The following is a 23,652-nucleotide window of genomic DNA, read 5'->3' on the forward strand; positions in this document are numbered from 1 at the left end:
TCTTGCTTCAGCCTCCCTCCCTAGTAGCTGGGATTACAGGCTCCTGCCACGACTCCCAGCTAGTTTTTCTTTTTTTAGTAGAGAAGGGCTCTTGCTCTTGCTCTGGCTGGTCTGGATCTCCTGAGCTGAAGCAGTCTACCCTCCTCAGCCTTCTAGAATGCTTAGGATTACAGGCATGAGCCACTGCGCTGGGCTACTCAAGCAGTTATTTCAATTTGGAAAATTATAATTAAATGTGAGTATACATTTTATTTATTTATTTATTTTTTGGAGACAGTCTCACTTTGTCTCCCTTGGTAAAGTGCTGTAACATCATAGCTCACAGCAACCTCAAACTTTTGGGCTCAAGCGATTCTCTTGCCTCAGCATCCAAAGTAGCTGGGACACAGCTACAACGCCCAGCTATTTTTAGAGATGAGGTCTTGCTCTGGCTCAGGCTGGTCACAAATCTGTGGGTTCAAGCAGTCCACCCACCTCAACCTCCCAGAGTCCTAAGATTACAGGCATGAGCCACTGTGCCCAGCCTAAATGTGGGTATATATAAAAGGAAAAAAGGGTAATGGGTAATGGGGTAATGTTAAACATACAAGAAATAAACATCCCATAGGAATCTGACTGGGCAACTATTTAGACCTCCACTGTTTCCAACTCTCTCACCCTCCCACTTTCTCTTGGCAGATGCCTTTGCCTTCTGCTTTAGAAAAAATAGGTCTCAGATAAAAGAATTTCCGTTAATTTCTTGACCTCACACAGACGCACATACCCACCCACCTCTATCTTACCTGCAATTGCTTTTATTCCCTCTTTATTCCTTCCTGTCACACTGAAGAATTTTCCATCCTCCTTTCTAAGGGCAGCCCTTCTCTATGCCCACCGGATCACTTTCCCTCTTGCCTCTTTAAGAACCTTATAGTATTGATTCTCTCTTGTCTTTCTTACATCTTTTGACATCTGTCTCTCTTTACTGGCTCTTTTTTCCCTTTTGTTTTAAATATGTTCAACTCATTCTAAATTTTTAAAAAACAAAAACATGAAAACCTCACCTTTACTCTGCTGTGCTTTCTGACTGCACATTTAATTTATTTTCCTTTTTACAGCCATACTGGTCATTTCTGTTTCCTTATATCCCCCTCAATATTCAGCCCAATCTGGCTTCTGTCCCATTATACAGGTTCCTAATGACACTTTTATGTCACTATTTCTAAATGGAATTGTTATTTCTGGACTTTGAATTCTATTTCATTGTTTGTCCTCATGCCAGTACCACACAGTCTAGATTGACATAGCTTTGGAGTAAGTTTTGAATTGTGAGTCCTCCAACTTTGTTCTTTTTCAAGATTTATTTATTTATTTTTGGCTATTCTGAGTCCTTTAAGTTTTCACATGAATTTTAGGATTAGCTTCTCAGTTTCTGCAACAAAGTTGCAGGTGGGATTTTGGTAGGGGCAGGTTGGATGTGTAGATCAATTTGGGTTTCCCTGTTTTTGCTTTCATAGTTTCTTCCAGGTAACACTTAACAGTTTATAATTAGGTATTATGTACTTAACTAAGAAAGGATATGATTGAAGTTTGAAAATGATAATGTGAATATAGATTTAATTATATAATTCTAGAATATTAAAACTGAGAGATAAACCATGTGATTTAATTACATTAGTATTAGAATTAATTTTTAAAAATAGTTTATTTCTTTAGTAGGTGGTAAATTCATTGAACTTTTAAAATCACAGTGGGTTTGTAGACTGGTAATAATAATAGACTCTGATAATTTTAGAATTAATATTCTATATTTAAAAAATTTCCTTCCAGGAAATTCATGCTTTTAACTAAAATACCCTTGATATCATTGAATAGACTATGAAGCTTGCCAAATATATCAATTTTTAAATATTTTTCTGTTATCATGTTTAATAGTAGTAGAAGAGGTTTAGTAGGTAGACTAACTTGCCTGTTTTCTGTGGTGATTTTAGGAACTGTTTGTTTTTAAATGACATAGTAATTATACTGTATTCTCTTAAGCCCCAAATAGTATAAATTGTAAAGTTCACATTGATTTTAATAAAAAGATTTACAGAGATATGTATTATAACAGAGGTAGGAAGAAAATAGAACTTGTAGGAGCAAGGGAATCAAAAGAGGAGAGTGTCAGATGATTTTGGAAAGAGTGGATTTTTAAACTGTCAACAGAGGATAGTAATCAGTAGAAAACGATAAAGCAGAGCATCTTGTGTGTAAGGTGGCTGTGGTGTACTGTATATGTTGTAGGGGGTGTATGTTATCTTAAAATACCAGACTTAAGAGCATTTCATACTGTATCAGCGACTTTCTTTGGGATATAGTAGTTTTTTGAAGTGTCTTTGTAGATTAACTGTTATAAATTAAATGTTTTTCCACTTTGTATTAACCTTGAAATGTATGCTGTTTAATTATAGGGATTTATTATGTTTACCAAATGTAATTGAAATATGATTTGTGGAAATTTATCTGAAATTTTTAAAAACATGCATTTCAACATTTTGGATGATTTAATTTTTAGGTGTTTCAATATATTTTTGGCCACAACTTAAATTTTTGACTAATATCGTTTGAGGAGAAATAACGTTTTCTAATCACTGGTTCCTAATTACTCAGAGAAAAAATACTTTTAATCTTTATTGGTCATATTGTCTAAAACTCAGATTCTTTCTTTGTATTTTTTTTAAATAGGGTAGGTTAGTAACACTTCAGAGTCTTCTGTCCCATAAATTGAGTTAATGTGAAATATGTTTTGCTAAAGATAGTTGAATTTGTTTGTGCCTGACATTTTAAGTTCATATGAAATGAACAACTTTTATGGTACACATAGGGTCTAGGAAGAACTATAACTTGCCTTGGCTTGTCATTCTGTTCTCCTACATGTTTCCCACCCTTCTTTCCATTTAAAAAAAAAAAAGATATCATTTTTGCTACCTACTTTTATGTTTTTAGGGTGGGAATGTAACTGATTACCAAAATCTTTGCTGCTGGCCAGGAGCAGACAGTGGGGAGAGATTGGAGAAACACTCAGATCTCTTTCCATTCCAGCTTTAGTAAAGCAGGAATAAACAGAGGGAGAGAATGGTGGTAAGGAAGTTCCACTGAAACTATTTTAGCTTTTAGTCTATATGTGAAATTTAGATGCCTATGTGTGAAATTGAATTTGGCTCAGATAATACACTCTGAATAGTAGAATGATGACAATTTTTATTTTTAGAATCCTAAGCATATTTATATGTATAGGGAATGTGAGTTTTAAAAAAATACATTTTATGTGTACTTAACTGTTCTTATAAAGATAACTAATTACATGCAATTTTTGGTATTTATAAAATGCTGTCTTCCATTCATAGGAACACTTTATTCAAGAAAACTTTTCTTCCCTAAATAGGCTGTGTGAGTGTGTGTAAGAACATGGTTGTATTTGAACTTTTTCTTTTTTCTTTTTTGAGACAGAGCCTCAAGCTGTTGCCCTGAGTGGAGTGCTGTGGCATCACAGCTCACAGCAACCTCCAACTCCTAGACTTAAGTGATTCTTTTGCCTCAGCCTCCCAAGTAGCTGGGACCACAGGCACCCGCCACAATGCCCAGATATTTTTTGGTTGTAGTTGTCATTGTTGTTTGGCAGGCCTGGGCTAGATTCGAACCTGCCAGCTCTGATGTATGTGGCTGGCACCTTAGCTGTGAGCTACGAGTGCCAAGCCATATTTGAATTTTTTCAATGAGTGAAGCATTTGGGAAACGGAATTATATCAGACTAAAAGTTATAGAAATCCAATTTCCGAATACATATAGTCTTTTTTTTTTTTTTTTTTTTTTTTGAGACAGAGTCTCACTGTTGCTCAGGCTAGGATGCCATGCCATCAGTCTGCCTCACAGCAAACTGAAACTCCTGGGTTCAAGTGACCCTCCTGCCTCAGCCTTCCAAGTGGATGGACTACCAGTGCCTGCCATAACCCCTGGCTAGTTTTCTATTTTTAGTAGAGACGGGATCTCACTCTTGGTCAGGCTGGTGTGGAACTCCTGAGCTCAAGCAGTCCTTCCATCTTGGCCTTCCAGAATGCTAGGATTATACGTGTGAGCCACTGTGCCCCAGCCTGAATACACATAGTGTTAATGCTCTCAATAAAAAGTTAATTTTGTTGGAGATGCATAGTTAATGTGATTCAAACTTCAAATATATACAGGCATTCCTCAGATACAGTGGGTTCAGTTTCAGACTATGGCAATAAAGTGAATCTTGTAATAAAGCAAGTCACACAATTTTTTTGGTTTTCTAATGCTTAGAAAAGTTGTTTACCCTATGCTGTGGTTTGTTAAATGTTCGGTAGCATCATGTCTTTTAAACAGTGTATATACCTTAATGTTTGATTGCTAAAAAGTGCTAACCGTCATCTGAGCCTTTGGCAGGTTTTTGTTTTTTTCCTGGTAGAGACGATCTTGCCTTGATGTTGACGGCTGCTGATTGATCAGATCAAGGTGGTAGTTGCTTGATGGCATTTTCTTACAGGAGAGGACTGTCTTATCTACATTGAAAATTTGTTGCTTGATATAGCCACCTTCATCTGTTACCATAGCTAGATATTCTGGATAGCTCAAAGCTTCTACTTCAGTACTTGCTGCTTCACTTTGCATTTTTATGTTATAGAAATGGCTTCTTTTCTTAATCCTCATGAACCAACCTCTGCTGGCTTCCAACTTTTCTTCTATAGGTTTCTTACCTCTGTTAGCCTTCATAAAATTGAAGAAAGAGCTTTTCTCTGGATTGGGTTTTGGCGTAAGGAAATGTGGCTTGTTTGATCTTACATCCAGACCACTAAAACGTTCTCCATACCAGCAATAAAGCTGTTTTGATTTCTTCTTTGTATGTTCACTGAAGTAACACTTCTAATTCCTTTAAGAACGTTTCCTTTACATTCACATCTTGGTTGTTTGGCCTAAGAGGCCTAGCTATTGGCCTGTCTTGGCTTTTCACAAGCCTTCTTCATTAAGCTTAATAACTTCTGATGTAAAGTGAGAAATATGCAACTCTTCTTTTCACTTTACTGTTGAGAGGCCATTATAGGGTTATTAATTGGCCTAATTTCAATAATGCTGTGTCTTAGGCAATAGGGAAGCCCAAGGAAAGAGAGAGAGAGATGAGGGAAAGGCTGACATTTATCAGTTAAATTCTCACCTGACATGGTTGTGGTTTGTCACAATACTAACATCAGAGGTTACTGCACAGATCACTATAGCAGATAAAATAATAATGAAAAAGTTCAAAATATTGCAAGAACTACCAAAATGTGACATAGAGACACAAAGTGAACATATGCTATGGGAAAAATAGTGCTGATTTGTGCTTGATACAAGGTTGCCACAAATCTTTAATTTTTAAAAAATGCAATAAAGCAAAACAACAGTAAACAAGATCGGCCTGTATAGTGAGGAGACAGCCTTTATACAAGATACTGTATTAGAGTTATTTCCCCCCCCAATATTTCCTTCTACAGAAGTTTTAGACATAGAAATACTACATATATATGTTCTTTTATTATGAAACCTACCCTTAACATTGTTCTGTATCTTGCTTTTTTCTCCTTTATCATGGAGATCTCATAGTGGCATGGTATTATTATACCATAATTTTGCAGTCTTTTTGCAGTTAAGAAATGTTATAGGGAGAAACCACAGACCTACCTCATTCTACCATTATGCTAGTGCATTTATGGGATAAGTTATTAAAAAGGAATTGCAGGGCCTATCTGCATTTATAGTTTTGATAAATATTGGCAGTTTGCCAGATATAGAGCAGTGGTTTTCAACCAGAGACAGTTTTTTACCCCCAAGGAGGCTTTTGGCAATGTCTAGTGATGTATTTGGTTGTCAAAACTTAGGAGGAAGGGCTGTGCACTTGGTATATTTGAGAGCTGTTCCATTTCTGTGAACTCTTCAGATCCTTTGTTCACTTTGCATAAATTACATAAATATGCCTTTTCTTCATTGTATAAATTTCAAACAGTTCTTTGTGTTTTGATATCTATGTGGCAAAAACACTATACACACATAGAAATGATAAATGCTAAATACCCCGATTTGATCATATTCTATGCATACATGTGTACCCATAAATATGTACGAATATCACCTATCAAAAAAACCAACTGTGAAAATTTTAAAAACATAATGTATGTGGTAGAAAACCTGAGTTTTGGTTGCAAATCCCTCCCTTGGCTGTCAGGATTCTTCTGTGCTTGGGGGCGGCGGGGAGGTTCTTTTTAACTTTTTTGTTGTTCATTTTGATCTTTGATGCATTTGGAATTTTTATGGTATGAGGTATGAATACAACTTATTTTATTCGAGATTGCTACTTAGACTAACATGGTTTAATAAATAATCCATTTTTCCCACTGATTTAAAATCCCATTATCACATACTAACGTGATTCTAGAATTTAATGTCTGGGAGGTTGGTAAGGTCAGTCCCACTTTATTATTAATCTTATTTCAGTTATTCCTGGCTCTTGTTTTTGTTGTAGACTTCAGGGTTAGTTTATAGGGTTAAAAATAAAGTTGGTGTTTTTATTATGATCTCATTTTAGTTGTAGATTAATTTACAAAAACTTGATATCTTTTATGATGTTGAATCTTCTCTGAGAACATGAGCGTGTGTTTTAGGAATGATTTAAAGATGTCTTAGGAATGTTTTCAAAATGTCTTTTTATAGATCTTGTGCTTGGTTTATTTTGATAGGGGTTTGTAGTTGCATTTTGTAAGGAGGTCTTTTTGTCCATTGCATTTTCTAACTATATATGAGAGCTTATTTTCTGTTTACTAATTTGTACTCAACTGCCATTTCACATTTTTGTTTGCATTTGTTTTTCAGTTTCTGTATAATCTACAAAGAGTAATAATTTTGTCTCTGTCTTTCCAGATTATTATACATCTAGTTTCTTTTTTTTGTTTATTTACATTTGCTAGTAACTCTGTAATAGTACAATAATTTGATAAATAGACACTGTGGTTGAATACTTTTTGTTGTAGAAGCTTCTTATATTTTAAAAAAAATGCTTTCTTATTTCCCCTTTAAACTTGAGGCTAACTTATGGTGAGTTGAGATACTAATATATAATTTTATCATACTAAAAATATTCATCCTTGTATCACAAAAAGATTTTTTTTCATCATAAGTGTATGTTAGATTTGTTAAATGCCTTTTCAGCATCCATTGATATGACTATATGATTATTTTCTTCTCAAATCTTTTAGGATGAACTATGAGTAGATCTTGTCTTTTATCCTTGAGTTGCTAAAATAAACCACACATGGTCAAAGATTCTTAGTGTTTAATATTCACTGCTTTTTTTGACAGGTTTATCATGTTCATTCTGATAGCTATGAGACACAAAACCAGCACTATGGAAGAAGCTTAACAAAAGAAACTATAAAAGATGGTAAGGACTAAAAAACTAAAGCTTTTATTATTGGATAGCTAAAATAATTCTAAAGTTAGTTCACTGGTTCACTGATATATCACCATTGATATTCACTGGTTTCATGATACACCCAAACCATACAACCATGATTGGTTCTCCTTTATATTTCCATTTATTTCTTATTAATATACTTTTTTAATAAAATGAGCATCCACAAACCAACCATTTAGCTGAACACTATAATAGAACTAGAATTGTCTTTAACATCATTTTTGAAGTAACTGCATCTTACATAAGAGACTTAAAAATGTGTATTGTAGTATATGATGTCTTTTTATTGAAATTTACCAACTATAGTTGAGCCATATTATTACAAGCTTCTGAGCTACATAATGAATAATCAAATGGCATTACACTGATTTAAAGCCTGTTAACATACATGTTTCTAAAATATTTGTGGGCAAAGTGTTATAAAAGCAGTATATCCTAGATTCTTGGAAATACTATATTTGAAGTTTATTATTGAGAACAAATAAAAATGAGTTGTGGTTTGCTATTTGATAATGGGTTGTTGATACCATTAAAAATGATTATAGCTGGGTATGGTTGCACATGCCTACGTTCCTAGCTACTGAAAAGGCTGAGGGAGGAGGATTACTTGAGCCCAGGAGTTCGAGGCTATAGTGAGTTATGATCACAACACTATACTCCAGCTAGGGCAAAAGAGTGAGATCTCCTTCATTAAAAAAAAAAAAAAAAAGTTGAGGGTGATACCTGTGACTCAAAGGAGTAGGGTGCCAGCCCCATACCAGGTGTGGTGGGTTCAAGCCTGGCCCCAGCCAAAACTGACGAAACAATAAAAATAAAAATAAATATATAAAGAAAAAGTTGGCAGTGCCGTAGTTCAGTGGGTAGGGTGCAGACCACACACACCCAGGCTGGCAGGTTTGAACCTGGCCTGGGTTAGCTGAAACAACAATGACAACTGCAAAAAAAAAAAAAAAAAAAGCTAGGCATTGTGGTGGGTGCCTGTAGTCCCAAATACTTGGGAGGCTGAGGTAAGAGAATCACTTAAGCTCAAGAGTTTGAGGTTGCTGTGAGCTGTGATGTCACAGCACACTACCCAGGGCGACAGCTTGAGACTCTTTTTCCCCCCCACCCCCCAAAAAGAAAAAGTTATTAGCGAGGTGCGTGAGCTCAGGAGTTCAAGACCAACCTGAGTGAGGGCGAAGGTAAGACCTTGTCTCTACAGAAAATAGAAAAAGTGGCCAGGTTTGGTGGCGTGCACCTGTAGTCCCAGCTACTCAGGAGGCTGAAGCAGGAAGATTACTGGAGCCCAGGAGTTTAAGGTTGTAGTTAGTCATGATGAAGTCATTCTACTCTAGCCTGGGCAACAGAGTGAGACCCTGTCTCAAAAAAAAGGGTTATAATTCGACTCTAAGTTTTAGATTAGCTCTTAAATGTGATTCTGACAAACAAGTGACTTTACTGTAAGGTCCTTCAAAATATAAAATGAAAGAAATCTTAGAATCATATTTCTTAAGAGAATATTTAGAGACAACTACTCGTCTACGTGTAATAAATTTTGTCTAAATAGGATATTTCACATTACATTAGTGTCATTTAAATGCTTTCTAATAAGAGCATCTTCACCGAAAATTGATGTCTAAGTTTCTGTGGCTGCCTAGAATTCTTAATTTTAAAGGATGATGGGGAAAAAATTGGAGAATTTGATCTATGGTGAATTTATTTTCCAAGTGATAGCCCTTTCATAATTTGATTTTAATCCTAATTTTATTTTTCTTATAGGGGTCTCCAGGTTTTTTCATGATGGGTTCTGCTTAAGAAAAGATGCTGTTGCTGCGAGTATTCAGAAGATTGAGAAAATTCTTCAATGGTTTGAAAACCAGAAGCAGCTTAATTTTTATGCAAGTTCATTACTATTTGTTTATGAAGGTTCATCTCAGCCAACCACTACAAAATCAGACAGAACTTTGGCAGAAAAGTTTTTGTCCAAAGGACAACTTTCAGACACAGAAGTACTGGAATACAATAATAACTTTCATGTGTTAAGTTCGACAGCAAATGGAAAAATAGAAACTTCAGTAGGCAAAAGTTTGTCCAAAGTGTATGTTCGTCACAGAAAAATGTATTCAAAAAAGCATCACAGTCAGACTTCATTGAAAGTTGAAAATATGGAGCAAGACAATGGGTGGAAAAGCATGTCACAGGAACATTTAAATGGAAATGTACTTTCCCAACTGGAAAAAGTTTTCTACCATCTTCCCACTGGTTGCCAAGAAGTTGCAGAAGTAGAAGTACGAATGATAGATTTTGCTCATGTGTTTCCTAGCAACACAATAGATGAGGGATATGTGTACGGGCTAAAGCATTTAATTACTGTACTTCAAAGTATTTTAGACAGTTGAATCCTTTGGAGTCTTTTTAAGGGGTGGGCCAATCATAATGAAGAACAGCAGTCAGTATCTCTGCACCTGTAATGCTATGTACAAAATTTGTATTGTGAGTCAGCATTTTATTTGTCTTTATACTTTTGGAAGAAAGGTTAACTTTTTTATAATCTTACTCAGGAAAACTAATTATTTGTTCATTAGAAAACTATGAAGAATAAAGAAACTTAGGAATGTTAAGCAGGGAATGTGGTGGTACATGGCTTAATCATCTATTTGTCTCAAGCAAAAATGCAAACCATTAGTTAGTCATTAAGAGTTTAGTTAGCTTTCTATAGCTGATTTATCATGAAATTTCTGTCCACCCTACTTTGACAATAAGCAATATCTAAACTATTAGATTAGTTGAACACCCACAAAAATCTAGAAAGCACAGGTTGATGTCTGTATTGATATGTTATAAAGTTATTAAAACTGGAGAAAATTTTACTTCAGAAATAAGTACTGTTTAGGTTTTAGGTTTTGTATTAAGAGTTCAGACCAGCATATCAGAAGGTGCTTCTTAGTGAAATGATACAGAATTATTGCATTCCAAAAGCAGGTTTTCCCTTTAATTTTCATTTACATATATGTTTAAAAATACTGTACTTTATAAAAAGGTAATGACATGGACAAAAATAACAACAACAAAAATCTTGAAATTAAGGGCACTAATTATTCTCACCATGGTTAAGAGGAGAAGTTATTTGCAGTGAACAAAATATATTTTTTTAAATCTTCCATTTGTGTTAAAATTGAAATATACTTTCTACATTGTGAAAAGTGAGATATACTAGCTTTTATAGCTTCAAAAAGGTGAATGATTGAAGGTTTGCTTATTTTTCCTTTAACTTTTGAAGTTTTTTTCCTTTTACATTAATATATTTATATGTCCCCTTTTGGTTAAGCAGTAGTTTAAAATGTACACTGCTAAAAATAGTGTTTCTCAGAATTCTCTAAAATCAGTAAAAGACAAGATCCAGTTGTGTGTTATCGAAAGTACTGTGTGTAGATTAGTGCATCATATGTGGTTTGGTACATATCTAAATCCATGGTTCTATTTCACTTTTATTCAAAATATATTTTATATCATATTCAATAGAGAAGTTATAATTTAATTCATGGGGGCAGGGACAATGTTACTTTTCCTGGAAAAATTAGATTTCTAAGTTTTATCTTTGTTTCATACCCACCACCTTTACAAAAATAACTAGTTATTTGCCATTGAAAACATTTAAAACTTTGAAATTGAATTTTTAAATACATTTGGTCTTAATGCTGTCATTACTTGCACTTTGATTTACTTATATTTCTAAGTAGTTTAACAGTTTTTCCATATTCCTGGAAAGTGTTGTTTGGGACTTGTGGTTTATCAGATTTTTTTCCTCTTCTTTTTCTTGTAGAGTTAGAAACTAAACTTCTAAATCTGATGTGGTGTGGAGAAAAACATCACAATTTTGTATTTTATCTTACCTTCCCAACCCTGTCTGGGGATACTTTGCAACTGCCTGAGTCCAAACAGAAGTACGAGATGCTCTGTGAATTCTGTAATTACTAATTACAGAATTAGTAATTTTAGTAGAATTAGTAAATCTGTTAAACCAGAATAACTTTAAAATTCATGTGCATTTTGTTACAGCACAGTTTGATTGCTTTTAATTTTTCATTTAAAATGAGTATGAGAATTGGAGTGACTTTGTATTTTTTTTCCACTGTCCGTAGGAGTATTGGCTATTTTTTTTTTTTGATTGGAGGGGGATAAATTTCAAGTCACAATTGACAGAAAAATTTTAGTTTTACTTTTTTTCTTTTACAATATGGACTTTGTTGTTGTTATTTGGATAATGGTTCAATAAATTCTAAGCTCAGATAATTAAACACTATTTTGAATCTTAAGAGAGGAGGCTTTTTTTGTGTGAGATGGTATTAGCTTATGTACAATGAATTTAATAAGTATTATCAGATTTTTTTTGCACATTTTAGCTCATTAAAGTCTGAATTAACTGTTCCAGATTTTCTTTTTTGTATTTGGAAATAAGTTTTGTAAAATCAGTGTCTTTTTGATATAATATTAGATCATGTTTTTTATTTTAATAAAACAAGCGCTTTTATCTTTTGTTTTTCAGGGAAGGGATTAACATTTAATTCTGTGTTTACATTTTTTATCACTGTTATCCAATGCTCATTTTATGTTACTTTATAAGTAAGCTTACATGTAACAGAATAAGTATCTGTTTATGTAATCTATGTGTGACTATTTTACAATTATAGTCCAGTCATTTGAGATTATGCTGAAATTTACCACTGTGGGAGATGATGGATCACTGTTCACCTAGTGTATCTGAGTATGTTAAATGTTTAAGAAATAAGCATAATAAGGGGGTAGTTTGGATTAATAGGATTATCTTAGTTTTTCCTCACTAAGAAACTTAAGTAAGATTTTAGTGTATTTCTTAGGGAATACACTCAGTCAAGAAGGACTTTAAGAAATTGGGGATGTGAATAATACATTTCTCTAATAAAAGTTTAAATTGTATAATAGTTTTATAATAAAGTATTTACATTAATTGATATTTTAATATGGATGGAAGTTGCATAGATTCAAATAAATTAAAATCCATGATAAATGCTAAATATTTTATCTAAATAGTTTTTCAAGAAACAATTATGGAAATGTGTATATTAAATTGCTCTAACATGGAGTTTGTGGTATTTCAACTCAATATTCTTTGTTTTGTGTGTCTGGAAAGATTGTACTTACACTACAATTTGCTTTTGTGGAGCTCTAGACTGTGTTCAATGGAGTAAGAACATTTTTCTGAATTTTGAGTGTAACTTAGTATTTTATGATTTCCAAGATGAAGTTCTTCATATTGTGTCTATGGGGTCTATATGTCAAATTTATACCATCATTTAAGAAAAAGGTATTTCTTTAGCTTTTTCAGTTGCAGGATTTTTTTTGTTTCACGTACCTGAAAACATTTGTTTCTAGGGTTTAAAATATTGTAGAAGACAGGGTGAAAGAAAACCGAGCAATGAAAGAGTTTGGGGGGTGAAATTACAGAAATTATGTCCACTATTGTAAATCATTGTCATCATTTTAGGACATTTTCTCTTAGAAGTTTGGCATTTTGTATTTTAAAACTTGATTTACTTTTAAAGTTGTTTACAGTGCTTTGTAATTCTCTTCCTTATCCAGTGCCTTTAACCTTGATTTGATACATTTGTAGGCTCAGTTATCTAATTACATCCTGTAATGTTCTCATAGCCTAGGAGGCGTCAATTTCTTTTTAAAAATTATCAATCTGGTTATCTAAAGAGGTAGCAATTTGCTTTGGGAAAACAAGTAAGGTTGCCTTTGAAGGTCAGGCTTCTTAGTTCATGCAAACGTATTTATTGGGTGTATACCATATGCCAAGCATTTTTAGCCCCCCAATATACAGTTATGAACCAATCAGATAAGGCCCTAAGCCTTGGGAGCTTAAGAGAGAGAAATTTACATTTGAAAATAATAAAGACAATTAGCATTTGATTTTTGGTAAAGGTAAAATAGTAAGAATTGAGTTGAAGCAACTGACAATATGTTAGGTTAGAAATATAATCTTTTGCAGCATTGTAATCTCTATTTGACTTTTGAATTTGGGTAATCATAAATATTATGAAAAAGCCTTAATTTTTCACTTTTACTGGTAAAGGTACACTTACTTAGGCTGTCCACATAGAGTAGTGTTAAACACAACATCACTTTGAAAACATTCCATGACATATTCCCAAGCAGATTAACTGCACATTTTTAGTCGTATTTTACAATTTAGTACACATAGGCCTCCATCTTCAAATCACTGGTATTTTAAATTTGACAGTAAATATGAAATGACTTTCTGACTTAGAATGGTTACATTGTTATTTTAAATAATATTTTGGGAAAGTTGGAGCCTTCATTTTTTTGAGTTAATATTTAAATTCTCATTACTTTAGTAGTCTCTGGTAAATGGAAATAGTAACTCATACAATTAAACAAATCAGTATTATGCTTTTAAGAATTTTTAAAAATTTGAAAATTGTGTCATCATTGGGGTTAAATTTTGGCCTGGTGTTCACTTATATATTAATAGTTCATGAAGTGAAATAGTCTTACATATGATCTATGATGCACCTGCATATAAATGAAAATGGTGTGCACAAAGACACTTTACTATGGGAATTGTACTGGAAGATTTATGAAAGCATGTGAAATTGCACCTAAAATTGTGTTACTAGTGACTATAAGCAGCAATGCTAAATTTATTGTACTTGAATGAATGTATTTAGTCACAATTACTTTGGTTCAAATGTCTAAATGTCTTTAGGGTTTTTTTTTAAATGTATTTGTAATTTGTACTATTGAGGGGGGTGTTCTTGGACTGCAGGGGTTATTGTTAATGTGTGCTTTGTGTTTTTACTTTATAGAATCATCTAATGTGATATACTGATTTTTATAAGTGATATTTAGATAATTCTAATAACTGTATATTTGACAACTTATTAAAATGTTTTGCATTGGAGCTTTTCCCCCATTAATTGTAACATGTTGACAAACTCTAAGTGGTTTAAAAATAACTCATTCATCCAACAAATATTTGAGTGTATGTTATGTACCAGAAGCTATAAGGAATTATTAGGGTCTCAGATGATTAAGACAGGGCCTTGGGAGAAAGAAACACACACATTGGAAATGATAAAGCAGAAAAACTATTTAGAAAGAATGTATTTTCCTGTAATAATTAAAATCAACCAAGTAGAAGAAGTGCACTATAGGAGAAATAACTAGGGCTGTAAAAATATATACTATAATTTTAAAACAAGCAGTAGGTCAGTTTTTTTTTTTTTTTGCGTGTATTTGAAATTTTGTGAGTCGGTTACCTAGTCAGTGACCCACTTATTCTTTTCATTATGAACTTTAAAAAAGGGTACTGTTGAATACTACTGTATTACCAGGCACTATATTTGGCTTTCAGGAGTTTTTAAAAGTTGAATAAGATTCAGCACCTGTTCTTAAGATGTGTGTTGCCTGGTAGAGAAAGAAAACCATGTAAATGTCGGATAAAATGTTACTGTTATAATTGATACCTCTCACTATCCAGCAGGTTTATGAAGAGAGAGGTAGCCCATTCTGATAGCGTGCAAGAGGCGGAAGAGGGTGTGTGAGGTGGGTGATTCCTAACATCACTGGGCTCAAGAAGCTGGTATTGAATTCCTCCTCAATGCCTGCTTCTGTGGGTATACCATGTGAAGTAGTTTCTTCCCCTGTTCTGTTTAAGACTGGCTGTCTAACTGCTGAAAATAGCAATTCCACTGCAGTAGTCCCCATTTATAGCTAAGTGTAAAAGACTAAACAAAAGCTACTGGGAAAATAAAGTGAAAAGTAATCGCTTTGGGTTTTCATTCAAATGCAGATTATGATTAAGGCCTGAATAGGTCTGTGATGTGGATGATCCATGGGTCACACTTTGAGTAGCAAGATTTCCAAAAATTTGCTTGGTGATAAGGTGTGCAGTAGAACTTGGGCCACTTTGAATAGAGACACAACCAGAGCTGTTTGAAGGCCAAGAGAATCTCAGCAACAGAAAGAAATGGGTTTAGATTTACAGGGGTTCTCAAATTTCCTAATGCTGTGACCCTTTAATACAGTTCCTCATGCTGTGGTGACCCCCAACCATAAAATTATTTTTGTTGCTACTGATTGGGGGTCACCACAACATGAGGAACTGTATTAAAGGGTTGTGGCATTAGGAAGGTTGAGAAGCACTGGTTTAGAATGTGAGTGAAACACAGCAATGGTTCAAAATAATATTGACCATTCTCAGTTGGAAGAAAAGTTCATCAGCTATGTCAGAAGGTTAAACCTGCCGCCTCTAACAAATTTTGGGCGTCTATAATAACAAATTTGTCATTTGTGCATTGGCATTTTTTTTCTGTGTGAATGTGACTATTTTGCCAACCTAAGAAAACATTCTGCGTATGTTTAATTACGTTGTATTTGCTATCTAACAACATTCAGGAGATGCTTTGGGCAGAAATGATACGGTACAATTGGTTCAGATGCCCTGAAGTGTTGAAAATCAAATCTCTGTTTACAAGAGAAGATAGGAAGATGTCAGCCAGGCCCGATGGCTCACGCCTGTAATCCCACCATTCTAGGGGAGCCAAGGTGGGTGGATCGCTTCAGTTCAGGAGTTTGAGACCAGCCTGAGCAAGAGTGAGAACCCACCCCCACCCCTCATCTCTAATACTAGCCGGGCATTGTGATGGGCGCCTGTCGTCCTAGCTACTTGGGAGGCTGAGGCAGGAAGATTGCTTGAGCCTGGGAGTTTGAGATTGCTGTGAGCTATGTATGATGTCACAGCACTCTACTGGGGGCAAGAAAGTGAGACTCTGTCTAAAAAAAAGAAAAGGAAGATCTTTAAAAATTGTTACTTAATACAAGTTAATATAATTAGAAAGAAGTGCCTTGAGATGGTTAAAGGAAAATGATGAGTGTAGAAGTATCACATGAACTTTTGTTAGTCTATGGAGGAATAAATAGTATCACCTTACATTTTGAAGATCACAAACTTATGGTAAATAGGCTTAGTTTATAGCTTACGGGGCTTGGATCCAGTTCAGAATACAGTCTTGTAGAAGCCACAGTACCATAGCTTTTAGTTTACTTCAGTCTTAACTTCCATTCTCCACTCCCTATAGTTGTTGGCCCCAACCCACTCAGGTTATGTCAGAGGCAGAGAGGACAATCTAAGTAATAGACTATCCAGATCACTCTGGCAGCAATTATTCCTGAATAATACCTCAAAAGGTGGCTTAAACAACCAGCTTTATTATCTATATGGATCTACAAGTCGGCTGTGTGGTTCTACTGATCTTGGCTAGACTTGTATGTCTCCAGTTAGCTGGCAGGTCTTGGTGGGAGAAGTTTTGGGGGAGATAACGTATCTCTTAATACCCTTTCAGCAGGCTTTTCTCTTCAGTGTAATAGGGGCCCAAGGGAAGAAGCTAAAAACAGGCAAACAGGTTTCAAGCTTCTGTTTAGGTTTGCTACTGTTGCCAAATCTAGAGTCAGAGTCAGAGGGCATTTGCAGAAGAGCATGGACACAGGGAGGCCACAGTAGGATCAACCACAGGTTCCATCATCAGGTTAACTCACACAGGGCACCGGGAAAGTGCATCTTGTCTTGGTCCATGGCTTCATCAGGCAGCAATATCAGAACAAGTTAGACAATGGGAATATGTAATTCTGCAGACCCAAACAGAGGCAGCAGGACAAGCAGCATATGCAAATTTAAAACTCCCCTTTCTTGTTTTATTTTTCTTCCACCTGGGTTTCCATCCATCATGTCTCCTAGGTAGAACCAGAGCAGTCGCCACAGTGTTGCCATCTTCCACTTTAAATTAGCATGTTGTAATTTGGAGAGTGGTTTGGTATCCCAAGCCATCTTATTTATGAGCTTCCTTGCTGATAAATGTAGTTGATTTTCTTTTTTGTTGTTGTTGTTTGGCTGGGGCCTGCTTTGAATTCACCACCCTTGGTATATGGGGCCAGCGCCCTACTCACTGAGCCACAGTCACTGCCCTGTAGTTGATTTTCTTCCAAGAGTGCACAAACTGTTATGCTTTGATGATAAAAATTACACAAAAATACATCCCTTCTACTATGTATTGGAGATACCAGTTTACCAGTTGATGCAAAAACTTTCTCAGTTTTCAGGTACAGGGGCTATTTTATTCCAAAATACTACTGTATTTGAACTTGAATGTATTGTTTTATTATCAAGTTACCTGGATTTTCATTCCTCTAAATCAGAATTTCACATTAATTCTCTGTCATTTTCTACCTACTATTATTTTCTATTATCAGTATATAACAAACTAGGGAGGGTGAAAACTCTTAGGAGGAATGCTTGTTTATTTTATGATTTTCTTTTCCAATGCAGTTTTCATTCCTGCTCTCCTGAGGAGATCCTGTTATGGAATTTACCCTCTGAAATTGCTTTAATACATTTCATAAAATTAATATAAGTCTTCTTTTTTAAAGGCCAACATCTAGCACTCTGGACTTACATGAAAGCAGTCGGTGGGCTCATTCCTAATTTCTGTTTTCTAGATCTATAGTAATTCTGCCTCATCTCAAGTAGGATGATTAATCAGACTTGTGCTCAGGAGCTATTAATACCCAAATATGTGCTGTGTAGATTTTCCAGGCTAATTATTACTTTTGCTTTATAGCTTTTGTAGAGAGACCTCTCTTTCAAAAGAGGGTTCAAATGTTTGACTCTGAAATATATTACCCTTTTGAGACGAAGCCGTAAATAGCAGATAACGTATTAGAAACTTCCACATAAGGGAGGAGGCAGGGGTGTCGGGGTGCTCTCACCAAATGGGCACAATGTAAGGGTACATGGCACACCTCCTGGGTGAGGGGCACAACCACAACAGGGACCTTACCTATCAAACACAAACATTTTAATCTAATCATTGGTACCCTCATATTAGTCTAAAATTAAAAAGAAAAAACCAAGCAAGTAGAGACTACTACAAAGGGGAAAAGGGATGAGCATCTTACACATCACAGAAAAGGCAACGATGTCATTAGTGAATTTAGCAAGATGGATCATTCACGTCATCAGAGTCAATGGCAAAAGGGGCCTCCCTCATTATGTATTTGCTGAAGGAACCATTCACTAGTCTCAACCTTGGTTATGCATTACAATGACTTGGAGAGATTTGAAGAATCAGGATGCCCAAGCTATACTGTAGACCAGTGGTTCTCAACTTTCCTAATGTTGTGAACCTTTAATACAGTTCAAAGGGGTCACAACCCAGAGGTTGAGAACCACTGTTCTAGACCAACTCAATCTGAATCTCTGGGCTTAGGATGCAGGAATCGGTGTGTTTTTTAAAGCTCTTTAGGTGATTTCAATGTGCAGCCAAGCTTGGGACTATTGGAAATAAGTAAATCCATACATTCCACAGCACCTGGCACAGTTGTTTAAATGGGTTCCTACCTTTACGATACAGATTCAGTCTTATGCTTGAAAATTCATGCCAGTATGTATATTAGGGGCTGAAACAAACCAGAAAACGAGTTTCCACTTAACAAATCTGCAAATAATCAAAGTGTATTTCTTCAAATATCACAGTGTTTTTAAACTGTTTATAGTAATCCTTCCAAAAGATATTACACAAATACATTTTCAAAAGGAGCTATTGAAGATAAGTGTTGGCTGTTTTTGCCTCATATGTAGATAACTTTAGACCAGGAGATGATAAATATAATGTAGCCACTCCCAGAATCACTGTTAGTCCTGCCTCCTTCTTTCGCCAAAACAATGCAAACTCCTCTGCTCTCACTCTTTTTTCTTTTCTTTCTTTCTTTCTTTCTTCTTCTTCTTCTTCTTCTTTTTTTTTTTTTTTTTTTTTGAGACAGAGTCTCACTCTAATGCCCTGGTAGAGTGCTGTGTTGTTATAGCTCACAGCAACCTCAAACTCTTGGTCATGAGTAATCCTCTTGCTTCAGCACCCCCTGAATAGCTGGGACTGCAGGTGTATGCCACTATGCCCAGATAGTTTGTCTATTTTTTTTTTTTAGCAGAGATAGGGTCTGGCTCTTGCTTAGGCTGGCTTTAAACTCCTGAGCTCAGGTAATACACCCACCTCAGCCTCCCAGAGTGCTAGGATTACAGGCATGAACCATCGTGCCTGGCCCTGCTCTCACTCTTTATTGCAGCAGGCTATTCATAACCTTTCCTGTCATGCCAACCATGGTGCACCTGGCTTACATTCATACTCCACACCCCAGTTTCTAAAGATATTCCCAGTGTTGTACACACAGATCTTTTTGACACTGTGACCTCTCAGTGCCTGATCTGCTCCTGTTTTAACCACTCATTCAGTGGGCACACCCTAGAGATTATTGATTACTATTCCACTCTATCCCCTCCTATGCTTTCACTCCCCTCTCCCTGCTATTAGGTCAGCTCCCCACCCCACCCCCCACCTCGATGCAGTGCCTTGCTCCTAACCTTTGTGTCGTCTATCATCTTCATGTGCTTATTTTAGTTGTTACACAACTTGGATTTGAAAGTTTTTCATTATATCTGCTCCCATACACATGACCATAAACTCCCTACCCCTCTTCTTACCATCAAATTCCCCTGGAAAACTCAAACTCTGATTTTTCTTCCTTTTCCTTCAACTCAATACCTATCCCTTAGAGATGAATGTTTGGAGAAAAATACAGCTGCCTAACTGGGATAACTTGAAATCTATGACTTCAGACCCCAACTGGTCTCTCAGTACCATCAAGGCAATCCTACTACACTTCCCAAGTCCATTCACTCCACCGTTCTTCCAGATAGCTTTCTGGCCACACCTCCTTCCTCATTCTCTGTTATTCTATGATTTGCTTTTTTCACACTAAGAAAATTGTAGCAATCACAAGAAATTTCACATCACCCTCAAATCTAACAGTCTATCTCCCTCTGGACCCAGTTCTTGCTAGGTAGAGGAGAGAGCTTGTGTCCAAATAGTTTAACAGCTTTGCCTAAGATGTTGGGAACTTGGGTACAAACCCAAACACACCATAATTCAAAGAGAATCAAGCTTCAGCCACAAGTTGGGTCTATTACATTATGAGGGATACACTGAAGTATGCCAGTTATTTTTTCTAAACTAGGAGAGGGTATTAATTACATTATGAAAATAGGTTTAAATGGAGTTTCTGTAGTTGAGTGGCCTCCCCTCTAGTGAAAGTATTTGACCTTGTACAATGAATGGTCCAATGTGTTCCCATAAAACAGTAGCATCATTTAAAAAGACCTTAAATAGTAATTGAACAAAAAGAGAAAAAAAATTAGGTTGTATTTCCACATCGTATAAAAGTTCTATCTGATAATGAAGAAATGAGCTGCTTCTGCATAAAAATTTGCAATTTGAGTGCTACTGTGGCCATTTTTAGCCTCTCCCTGTTTTGATTCTCTTTTTCTCTTCATTGTGTCTGTTCTGTGAATGTAGGTCACAAAGGAGTCTCAAAGGGAAAAGAGACTGGCAGAAGAAAAACAGTTTTGAGAAAGAATCTTTCGGAGGCAACCAAATTTAAGGTGAGACCAAGAGACTCAGAGCCACACTGTGGGTTCCACAGCCTGGTCAGCTCCCTTCCGTGGGCCAGGCTGGCAGGTGGTGGTGGTGGTGGTGGGTATGTGCAACAGAAGCTGGCAGTGGGGCAGGTGGGTGGGGGGTGGCATGGTGCTGCTGGTGGTGGTGGGACTTGTGTGTGAGCAGAAGCAGCTGATGTCCTGACCTCAAGGGCACAGGGGGTTACCAGGTAGGGAGATGCACAAACAGATCAAGTCAGATCATGAGGCCACGAATTGTCTATTTTACAGATGATGAAACTGAGGCTCAGTCTTATTAACAAACTTTATGTTATATATGCAGTTAGCAGGTATTAGATTTGATCTAGGGCTGGTAGAGACTTATCTTTCTCTCCTTGTGCCTATCTTTTCTTTCTCTTCTACATTTTAGAGTACATCATTTGCTCATCTTTCATTAATATGAAAGTCTTACCCAAAGACAGACATAATTTTATCTAGGAGAACTTGAGGCAAAGAATACAGTCAGGTCTCTATGTCTGTGGGAATTCTCATCCATGGATCCAACCAAGCCTTGATTGAAAATCTTTAGGGAAAAAAAAAAAACAGTAAAAAATTCAACAATGAAAAATAATAAAAATTTAAAAGTACAGTATAACAACTACTTATGTAGTACATATTATGTATAGTAAGTTTTCTAGAGGTGATTTAAAGTATACAGAAGAATGTGCATAGGTATTTACATATATGTAAATACCACACCCTTTTATGTAAGGGACTTGAGCACCCATGAAATTTGGTATCCATGGGCATCCCTGAACACCCAATAAGGTTGATTAAAATAAGCAATGGGCAATGTGGGACGACCCCCTCATGCTCTGCCAGTTGTTTTTGTTCTAAGGCATACTTCAGTTTGTTTTCATGGAAACTAAACAATAGAGTACAGAGAAAACAATACAATTGAAAGAAATCTGGCTGGGCACAGTGGCTCACGCCTGTAATCCTAGCACTCTGGGAGGCTGAGGCGGGTGGATTGCTTGAGCTCAGGAGTTTGAGACCAGCCTGAGCAAGAGTGAGACTTCTCTAAAAATAGCCAGGGCACTTGTAGTTCCAGCTACTCAGGAAGCAGAGGCAAGAAGATTGCTTGAGCCCAAGAGTTTGAGGTTGCTGTGAGCTATGATGCCATAGCACTCTACCCAGGAGGACCAAGTGAGACTGTCTCAAAAAAAAAAAAAAGAAAAAAAAAAAAGGAAAAAAATCTTAGTTTTCTGATTCATAGAAGTTGAACATCCTTTCCCCAGCAACATTTCTAGGAGCTCCCTAACAATTTTAATCTCCATCTCTTAATAGCTATGATTATCAATCCAGTTATTCCAAGAGAACAAATCAGAAAGCCCGACATTCAAATTTAGTTTCTTTTTGAAGATTCACACACTTAAACACTCTTCCTTCACCTAGATGGATGGTAAGTCATCAATTCAGAAACATACAGGGTTATTTTCACATGAACTACCGTTTTTTTTTTTGGTCTGGTTGTTCTGGATATTTTACAAAATATACTTTACCTAGAAGTTAATCTGTAATCTAAAATGTACTAATAGTAGTTAATATTTTTTGAATTCTTACTTAATCCCAAGTGCTATAATTTACACGTTTAAGTCATTAGCCATTTGTCAGCCAAAGTAGTTAGAAATAGTATAGTCGCAATGTAATTTAGTTAAACCAGAGCATTAAGTATTTTAAAAAGATTTAGAAAAATATACAAACTTCTTCCTGCTATTCGTTCCCCAGTTCAGTTAATGTCAACACCATCTTTCCCTTGTCCCTGCCACAAAACTTGGAGTCATCCTTGGCTTCTCTTTTCTGTATACTCCAAACCCATTTCACTAACAAAATCTTGTTGGTTCTACCTTCAAAATGCCCAGAATCTGATTTCCTTCCCTGCGTCCACTGTTAATAACCTAGTCCAGGTCACTATGACCTCTTTCCCGGATTGCTTGATGGCCTGCCGTGAACTGCCAGGATCTTCTACCTTATCCTCTTTCTCCACTTAGCAGTGGAGAATGATGATGTTAAAAATCCGGGTCAAATCATTTCACTCTCCTGCTCCAAATCCTCCAACAGTTTCTCATCCCACTTGAATGAAATCCAAAATACTTGTGATGGCTTCCAGAAACGTTAAGTTCTCAAATCTGTGACGGCCTCTTTGCTCTCATTTCCTACCATTCTGGTCAGACTGAGCTGGCACTGCCCTTCTCGCAAGTCTTTTATCCTATGTCTGAAATGGATACTTGCTTTTTCCTGGAACCTCCAAGTCTCAGGTATTCAGAGTCCTCTTTGCGTGTCTCACTACTGTAAGTTTCCACTGAGTAGAAATAGCCAGTGTCTCGGCTCTCAGGCATCTTACACGGTCTGATTTTTCTTCGGAACACTTGCAACTATCTGACACGTATTATGTATTCTTGTTATTTACTGATTGTCTATGATCCCCACTCCCATCCTACCCCACAGAAGGCTCCATGATAGGGGAAGCTTTGTCATTTTGCTCCTGGCTGCTTCTGTAATGCCTAGAATGCTGCCGGGCACGGAGCAGGTGTTCATTATATGTTTACTGAACTAAAGAAAGAAAAATGAGTGATAACATCTT

General features: G+C 36.0%; 1 protein-coding gene across 1 annotated transcript in view; it reads left to right on the plus strand.

The window, feature by feature from the left end:
• The window catches only part of IPMK (inositol polyphosphate multikinase), a 47,572-nt gene extending 37,489 nt beyond the window's left edge, over positions 1-10,083 (plus strand). The window contains exons 5-6 of the mRNA XM_003783647.2: positions 7,369-7,450; positions 9,242-10,083. Of these exons, the coding sequence (XP_003783695.1) occupies positions 7,369-7,450; positions 9,242-9,861 (702 nt within the window). The 3' untranslated portion in view covers positions 9,862-10,083. The remainder of the gene's footprint in view (positions 1-7,368; positions 7,451-9,241) is intronic.
• Positions 10,084-23,652: the final 13,569 nt, after the last annotated feature.

This window comes from Otolemur garnettii, unplaced genomic scaffold, assembly GCF_000181295.1.
Source record: "Otolemur garnettii isolate 467f Iridium unplaced genomic scaffold, OtoGar3 scaffold00008, whole genome shotgun sequence".
Classification (NCBI taxonomy): domain Eukaryota; kingdom Metazoa; phylum Chordata; class Mammalia; order Primates; family Galagidae; genus Otolemur; species Otolemur garnettii.